General features: G+C 38.0%; 1 protein-coding gene across 1 annotated transcript; it reads left to right on the top strand.

The window, feature by feature from the left end:
* Positions 1-5,031: 5,031 nt before the first annotated feature.
* On the top strand, positions 5,032-8,560 carry LOC107554784 (v-fos FBJ murine osteosarcoma viral oncogene homolog Aa). Its single transcript, XM_016237390.1, has 3 exons — positions 5,032-5,050; positions 5,579-5,625; positions 7,662-8,560. Exons 1-3 carry the CDS (start codon positions 5,032-5,034, stop codon positions 8,286-8,288), a joined length of 693 nt encoding a protein of 230 aa, XP_016092876.1. The 3' UTR covers positions 8,289-8,560.
* Positions 8,561-9,179: the final 619 nt, after the last annotated feature.

Raw genomic sequence — 9,179 nt, 5'->3', positions numbered from 1 at the left:
ACATCATTACACCTGTCGAGTTATACAACCACGGATGATAACTAAATTAACATAAATAGTAGGCTAATTAACAAACATCACAACAATGTACATGAACACACTTGCACGGGCATATTCATAAATGAACATTACATGAACATCTCAAAAATTGAACCTTAAAGTGTTTCGAATACTTTTAAAGACACAGTAGGAATAGAATAGTGGGATGTGAAATTCACTGAGAACCAATGATCTCTACAGGGGACATAAATGCATTTCATGAGCCGCAAACGTATAGTTAGTTAACAGGGCTCTATAGTGTTTCTCTCTGCTGGGGAAATTAATGAAATGATAACCTATTATATGACGCCATAAACTGTAGGTTAGTGGCACTGCAGTAAAAGCTCTAATGACAGATTGTAATTGTAAAACAAAGGAACGATATGAAAACATAAACTCTGCATGTTTTAATGTGTGCAATCAGTTTGCTGTCGATAATATTTAGTTTCAGGAGAATTACTGAAAATGGACACATTTCCCATCGTTATACCCACATAATTTATACCTACATTTGTTCTTAAATCCTTCTGAGTTAGTTTTTTGCTTTGTGTTTGAATTTTTCCAAAATCAATAAAATCACTAGGGCTGTATTTATACACAATTTAAACGGTTGCAATGCCATGTTCACATATTATTTTTGATATATATATATAAAAAAAAGTATATAATTTTTTAAGATGTTCTAGACAAAGTTGTTTTGAATAAGCAAATAGCAAGATGTTTTACACTAAAAGGTTACTACTCTAAAGTTCAGTGCAACAGCATCAACTGGCACATGCCAGAGAGCTGATGAAGCACAAGTCACGGTGTGATCTTCCTCCTGCTGCTGCTGCTGCTGCTGCTGCTGTGCGGTTGTTTGGGAGCTGGTGGTCTGCTCTTGATGTTCTGGCACTTTGGGATGTGTCTCTGTGCTGGCCCTGGGGCAAATCTGCGGCCACAGTGAGGGCAGCTAACATATTCTGAGTTTAGGTTTGAGGATGACTGTGGCGGCACACTTCCAGGAGCGTGAGCTCGACCCTGACGCATGGTTTGAACGAAGGCCTCGTTATTCTTCTTAGGCTGCAGATAAAAACAGTAAGACATCAGCAAAGACACGGATAGTGCACAGAAAAGCGATGTTATGAAGTAAACACTACCACAGCTAAACAAAACACAGATCGGCCTTTGCAGATGACAAAGAACATAATTGTGATTTTTTTAAAGATATATATGAATGTACAGTCAAATTACAATTTGAGTCTGTTCCACACACTATCATATGACTTAAGAAGGCCTTTTTAGAGTGCAAATCATATGGAGTACTTGCTGATAATTGTATGGTGTTTTTGTTTTTTTCATTTTTTTATGGAGCTTATGAATTTAACATAGGCTATGAAATAACAGTAAGAAAATTGACAGGATCATATATTGAACTTTTAGACAAAATATATTTAATTTAACAAATGCAAATGTTTTTTTTTTTTAATGTTGAGCAGGCCTATCATATTTGATCCATCAGGCTTTTATAGCTCATATAGTCTGATACAGTGAGAATATGAAGCAAAAACAGCTCAATTTTATTTAGAGACTCAAAATGAGAAATAATATGCAATTTAGTGCAGATGCTGTTTTATTCCTCTCATCTCTCTTTGCACTGTCCTTCCTCTCTTTTAGGACTCTTCTCAGAGTCTCGTCTGCTTTGAAAATCTTCTCCTGGAGCATCACCTCCTCAGAGTGGATTTCCTTTGACAGCCATGTTTGTTTCTCAAGCCTCTGTTCACGGTCCACGTCGCTCTCTGTCTGATTTTTTCTTCCTAGATAGTCTGAATTAAGAGCGTCTAGTTTTCTTACAACCTTCTGCTGGTGTCTATTAGCTAAACACGAGTAAAGTCTCTCCTGATGTTCTGGTTTCGTGACGTTACTCAGGCTGTACCGCTCTCTTGTGAAGGGCTGGTTTTAGAGGGAATAATTTGTCTGATGCTCTCCGTGAAGGAACATATTCACTCTGCTCCTCCAGATGTATGTGTTTCTTGTTGTCTGGATGTTGGCAGGGTTGTTGTCTCTCTCTCGTGGAGCTCATCGTTCCCTCTTGGTTTTCTAGAGCATGCGGTCTGGAGTTGTGATGAGCTCCTGAGGGACTGCGCTGTCTGCTCATGCCTTCTCTGTGCAAGTACAGAAGTTTTGTTGATACGGTCTCTTTTTCACAGAAATGCTGCGTGAATCGATGGCGTGGCACCGTTTGCATGTTCATGCAGTGAGTAAATGTCAGTAACAGTCACATATACAGCTTCAGCAGGAGTTGATCATATAATAACCACGTTGTCAAACTGTGGTCTGTGGACTGCTATAAGACACAGCCATTTCTTTAAAAATAGTACAACTGTAATTGTTTCTTTCTCTTGTTTCTTCTATTCTTTACATTACACAGTCATTGGTTTTGGAAAAGCTGTTCTCATGCTTTAAAAGTAAGACACTACAGGCAAAATCTTTATTTTTTATTTTTTTTCGTGTACTGGTCAATTTTGCTTCCATAACATATCTTCTTTCACTCTAAAAATGCTGGGTTAAATATAATCCAGTGCTGGGTTAAAAAGGGACAAACCCAGTTATTGGGTTGTTTTGAACCCAACCGCTGGGTAAAAACATCCCAATAACTGGGTTTGTCCTTTTTTTAACCCAGCGCTGGGTTATATTTAACCCAGCATTTTTTAAGAGTGTACTGGAGAGAAAACGTCCTAAATAAATAGTTAAGTGTTTTTTTATTGCATTTTATCTATTTGGGTTTGTAGATCTCAATTCCATCCTTTTATCTATATTCTGAAGAGTTTCCCCCCGTCTGTTGACAGTATTTTCTGATTTATGGACTATATGTCAACAGAATCAAACAAGATTTTTAAAAACTGGCTTTATCTAGTGTTCAGATTTCTGTTCTGGTAAATTATGCAAATTTTAGCATTGTTAATTAAAGAAAGACTCATTAAACATTTTACATAACTTGTACAAAACAACTGTCTTAAAGGGATAGTTCACCCAAAAATGAAAATGTGATGTTTATCTGCTTACCCCCAGGGCATCCAAGATGTAGATGACTTTGTTTCTTCAGTAGAACACAAATTATTATTTTTAAGTCCAGCCGTTGCAGTCTATCAGTCGTATAATGCATGGCAATGGTAACAAAATCTATGAGAGTAAAAAAAACATGCACAGACAAATTCAAATTAAACCCTGCGGCTCATGACGACACATTGATGTCCTAAGACACGAAACGATCGGTTTGTGCCAGAAACCCAACAGTATTTATATAATTTTTTTCCTCTAATAGACCACTGTCTTTGGGCATGCAGGGTTTAATTTGGATTTGTCTGTGCATGTTTTTTTTACTCTCATAGATTTTGTTACCATTGCCATGCATTATACGACTGACAGACTGCAACGGTTAAAGTCTTGTTGGCAGCTAAAATACAACCATGTGTTTATGTAAAACGTGTGTACATATTTCAGCAGTATAGCGTTGTTTAGAAATAAGCAGCCCAAATTCTTCCACTGCATCAACAAATTTAAGCTCGTCATTTGAGGACTGGATCTTTGCAGGCCTATTTCCCCTCTTGAGGAAATTAAATTTAGATTCTGGCTGAAGGTGCGTCATGATGTGGCACTGTCCATAAAACATGCTTCTCTATAATTCTTTGCTCGTGTGCCATGTTTCATGTGTACATCGAGCAGCGTGTCTGGTATTCTCCCAGAACCAGGACTCCAGAATGAATGGATGTATTGTGAAAGAGCCAAACATTCCAGGAAATGAGTGTTCCCCGCCCCCTAGTCTCCTTCCAAAGCCTGGACGGGACGCTTGTTTTCTACAGGAGCTTTTTTAAGGCCCAACCACCCATATGGACGCCTGCACCAACTATGAGATCGAATCCATTTGATGATGCAGGCTAAAGCTTGTGCTCCGTAAGGGCTTAATACATCACTTGTCATTATTAGTGAGTCCATATATTATTTATGTATGTTTGTTGGTTTGTTTTTAAATGGAACAATTTATTAAAACTTCAGACAAAGTCTAAAAAATAAAAAATAAAGAAGAATATGGAGCTCATTCTCGAGGAGGAAAAAAACTCCTTTTTATTCAGTATAAATATATACTGATATTTACATGGCCAAAAAGAGATGAAATTCTGATAGCTCATAATGTAAATCGATGAGAACTTTATAACAGTACATCAGATAGGCCTACTTACATTATATAAATATCAGTGGTCACTCTTTTTCTCCAATAATATGTCTTAGAAAGTGTGTGTGTGGCCAAGTATGGTAACCCATACTCGGAATTTGTTCTCTGCATTTAACCCATCCAAGTGCACACACACAGCAGTGAACACACACACACCGTGAACACACACCCGGAGCAGTGGGCAGCCAATTATGTGGCACCCGGGGAGCAGCTGGGGGTTCGGTGCCTTGCTCAAGCACACCGTGAACACACACCCGGAGCAGTGGGCAGCCAATTATGCTGTGGCGCCCAGGGAGCAGCTGGGGGTTCGGTGCCTTGCTCAAGGGTCTCACCTCAGTCGTGGTTTTGAAGATGGAGAGAAGATATTGAAATGCTCCAAACATATAATGCAGTGATTGAGAGCTGAAGAAATAAAGGCTCCTCAGAAGATGTGAGATGTTCTGGAGGCTTGTGAAGATCATTCCTCCGCTGAGGAACAGTGAAAGTAAAGCTTCTGGAAACAAACGCTCCTCAAAAGATCCTGAGGATCAGATTTGAGACTCTAAAACATGATTGATGGAGAATCAAGTAAAGCTGAGCTGCTTCAGTCCAGTAAGTGTTCATCTGGAGATATTACTAGCAATATCTAGCAAGACGTGCCATATCAAATACAATTATTTATTATAAACCTCACCTTATGCATTTGGAAGCATAGTAGTTTTGTTAGTTTTAGGTTTGATATTTATTTTTAAACCCAAAACAATAACTGAAGTAAGAATATTTTCACATTCCGGGTTGTAGCAATGAGATTCCTGACTACAGGTGAGATTTGGCCTATAATACAGAATTCAATTAAGAATGCCTTTAAAATTCCAATGCAATTAATTTACATGTATATCTGCAGGTGTCACTTAGCCAACAGGTCATATTAGCGCATGCTGGCGATCGACTGCCATTTAAATATCTGACTATAATTCTAATGCATAGAATTCTCCAGAGGTCTTGTGCCGCCGTCAAAACTCCTCAGTTCTGCACGAATCATGGAAATGACATATTTTAGACTGAAAGCTGCATTGATGATATTTTACCTACAATAATGATGGGATTTTATCATCACAATAGTAGCCTATATAAGCTATATATTACCGAATGTGCCAAACAGAGTTTCTTTACCTTTAGAGTGTTACATCATATGAGCTACGCATTCACTCATCATCCTCGGTTGCTAAACTAAGAGAATAATCCGTTTTTTTTCTTTTTCATTAATGCCACGGTAGCCTACCTTCTGTGGAATTTTCAAGGTTACTTCAACAATAGGTCTTTGAATATCATGAGCATTATGTTTTAGAGCGAAGTGTCGCAACAGACGGAGAGAACTCACAGACACCCTCCAGGCAGTGAGTGCACACATCATTCACAACATAAGGGTTTCATTTCGAAATCTGCAGGTCATCCGGAACATTCTATTTAAAAAAAAAAAAAGAAAAAAGTTATCCATACCATGCTATTTTGCGCCATTGTCCAAGGCTTCTTCCGAAGTCGTGTGACAGACAGCATTGTGTGAGAACAGACTTAAATGTTAAAGGTGAAGTGTGTCATTCCAGCGTCAGAAAACAGAAATGATATAAATAATGATGGGTTCAAACATTGGCCCCAACTCTTGATTCACTGTTGCTAACAGAGCAATCACCTGCCAGTGGCTTATAGCTGGGTCTAAATATTGAGATGGGATATAGGAAAAGATATTGTAATGTTGATGTCAATGGCACCATATTTAACTGTAGAGTCACAGTGGAGAGCAAACCAGTGGTCTGTTCTTCACACACAATGTAGCCGCTTCCAAAAGAAGGTTTTTGCACAGATGAACCTTTCAGTGAACAGTTCCTAAAAGAACCATTTTTTAGTGTGAGCGGAGCATTTAATAATCTAATAAGATAATAACAAGAATAAGATCCTTTCTGCTTTACAGAACATTTTGTGGAATGCTTTGTAAAGCTTCATGGATGTTAAAGGTTCTCATGACAATAAAGAACCTGTGTAAGGAAAAAAAAAAAAACGTTTGAAAAATGGATAACATCCTTACAGAAATGTATCATGCCTTTTCTGTTAAGTTTATGTACTTCAACCATAAAACACACAATGCAATGCGTAATTCAAAATATGGGGAAAACACCTGAGAAAAAAAAAATATATATAAATGGATAAAATTCCTTCATATTGTTACATTGGGCCCCATTTTTGGGACTTATTTTGGAGCTTGACATTTACCATTGTTTTGAAATCCAAGTGAAATCCAGTCATTTCAATAGGAATCCACATGACTGAGAATGCAGATCTCACACCAGGTTCAAACTGATCGTCAGTAGAAAGCCTGAGAGAGCTGCGCTTCATGCATTGCCACACTATTGGCAATAGACAATGCAGCTAAATTTTTGCCGCAAAATTGTGCTAAAATTGCACTAATGTAAATGCACTAACACATACATGAGGCAAAAAGGTTTCGAACGACATGAATGATGTTTTCTCTTTAAATCTGTGGAGTAATTCCTCTTGATCTGCCTATGGTGTAATCCTACACTGTAAAAAAAAAAAAATTCTGTAAAATTTACCGTAAAAAAACTGTCTAAATGTTTTTGTTTACATAATATATTTGTGTGTACTGTGTATATGTATTATGTATATATAAATTCACACACATGCATTTCAGAAAAATATGTTATGTTTATATATTAAATATATTTATATATAATATAAATTATATGAATATAAATATATACATGTAAATATTTTGAAAATATATACTGTATGTGTGTGTATTTATATATACATAATAAACACACATATATGTAAACAAAAACTTTTATTTTGGATCTCGATTAATCACATTATAATATATATATATATACAGTATATATATATATATATGCATACATACATACATATGTATACATATTTTCATATAGAAGATGCACAATGTCATTCACACAAACACTAAACACCATCATGGTGACACACATGAAACTGTAATATACATTTAGTCATTTAGCTGACGCTTTTATCCAAAGCAACTTATATGACTTATAAATATGCAATAAACATTAATTTAACAACATTAGATGAAACATAGAACCCTAATAAACATAACTAAGAAACTACAAAAACTAAGAAGAGACATCCAATTTGAAATGCAATGCAGGGAATTCTGGGAACATCAATTAATGTTTTTTTTTTACTGTAAATTATACATTCTTTTTCCACTTCTAAAAACGGTATTTTACTGTAAAATTATATGAAATGTCTATTAGAGTTTTTCACCGTATATAGCAGGGGAACTTACCATTAACCATTCAACAGGTTTTTACTGTAGCATTTTCACAGTTTTTTACCGTTGAAATCACGATAATTTTTTACAGTCTATTTTGCGTTTCTCCAGGAAACCGACAAGCTAGAAGAGGACAAAGCCGCACTCCAGGCTGAAATCGAGAACCTCCTGAAGGAAAAGGAGAGGCTGGAGTACGTCCTCGCCACTCATAAACCTCTTTGCCAGCTTCCTGAAGAGCTGGACTGCCTATTTCCAGAGTCTCCCCAGCCCCTCTCCACTCCCGAAGCGGCCAGCAAACTCCCCGAGGACAGCCCGCAGGACTTGGAGATCCCCACGGTACCGTCCACCGCCATTTCCGGCAACTCCAACATCCTTCTGTGCTCCAGCGCAGAGGTCAGTCTGTGCGACCTCGAGCCCTCTCTGGATGTCAAGGACGAGCTTCTCGACCGGATCTCGGCGGAAACGGCCCGCTCCGTCCCCGACATCGACCTGACCGGCTCGCTGGGCATCACGGACTGGGAAACCCTCTACAAGTCTGTGGCCAATGATCTCGAACCTTTGAGCACCCCGGTGGTGAGCACATCCACACCCACCTGCAGCAACTACCTGTCCGTATTTACCTTCGCCTGCCCAGAGCTGGACTCCCTGGCCGAGGGACTGGAGGGCTGCAAGGGTGGCGTGACCAAAGCAGAAACTAGCGTCGACATCCTCAACTCTCCCACCCTTCTTGCCTTATAAATGCAAGCGTAGATGATGTAATGTCACGACGTTGTTCTTAATATCAATTGGATATCGCGGTGTTATGATGTCCAGGTGTGTGATGTTGGAGTGAAGCCAGCTGTTCGATGGCTGCATCCGTGTAATATGTGCGGAATGGGTGTTTACTTTCTTCCAGAGACATTTGATGTAGCCCAAATACAAGAGCATGGATAATTATCTTATGAGTAGATATGAACTATGTTCTGGTTTGAAAAGCATGCACAAGACAACTATATATAGATATGTATACATTGGTGGTCAAAATTATTAGAACACTAGTATTTTCACCAGCTAAAAAATGGTTTTAAGTCTATCCTTTGCTGTAGTGTGTCAGAAGGAAATATCAGTTTGCATTTTCAAACATTGATTTTGCCATTAATTGTAATAATGCAGTGAGATTAGTTTGTGCTCCACACAGAGATCTGATCTGATCATCATCAGTTTGTCTGGAGTCACATGAAGAAACAGAACGAACTGAGACAGACTCAATCCAGAAGAACTGATGCTTCAAGAAAATGTCATAAATTGATTTTCTTTATCAATTAACTTCTATTAACTAAATGAAATCAACATTTGTTGTGAGCATCCTTTGTGTAAAGCAGCTTTTGCACTCTTGCTCATAGTTTCTCAGGAGCTTTGCAGGAGGTTTCTAGAAGCATCAGTTCTTCTGGATTGAGTCTGTCTCAGTTTGTTCTGTTTCTTCATGTCACTCCAGACAGACTGATGCTGATCAGATCAGGTCTCTGTGTGCAGCACAAACATATATCTCACTGCATTATAACAATTAATGGCAAAATTAATGTTTGGAAATGCAAACTGATGTCTCCTACTGACACACTATAGCAGACGATAGAAATAACTGACTTAAAA

The sequence above is a fragment of the Sinocyclocheilus grahami genome, unplaced genomic scaffold (assembly GCF_001515645.1).
Source record: "Sinocyclocheilus grahami isolate Dianchi unplaced genomic scaffold, SAMN03320097.WGS_v1.1 scaffold513.1, whole genome shotgun sequence".
NCBI classification, from domain to species: domain Eukaryota; kingdom Metazoa; phylum Chordata; class Actinopteri; order Cypriniformes; family Cyprinidae; genus Sinocyclocheilus; species Sinocyclocheilus grahami.
Note: the sequence above shows the minus strand (reverse complement) of the source record. Positions and strands in the feature narration are given on the sequence as shown.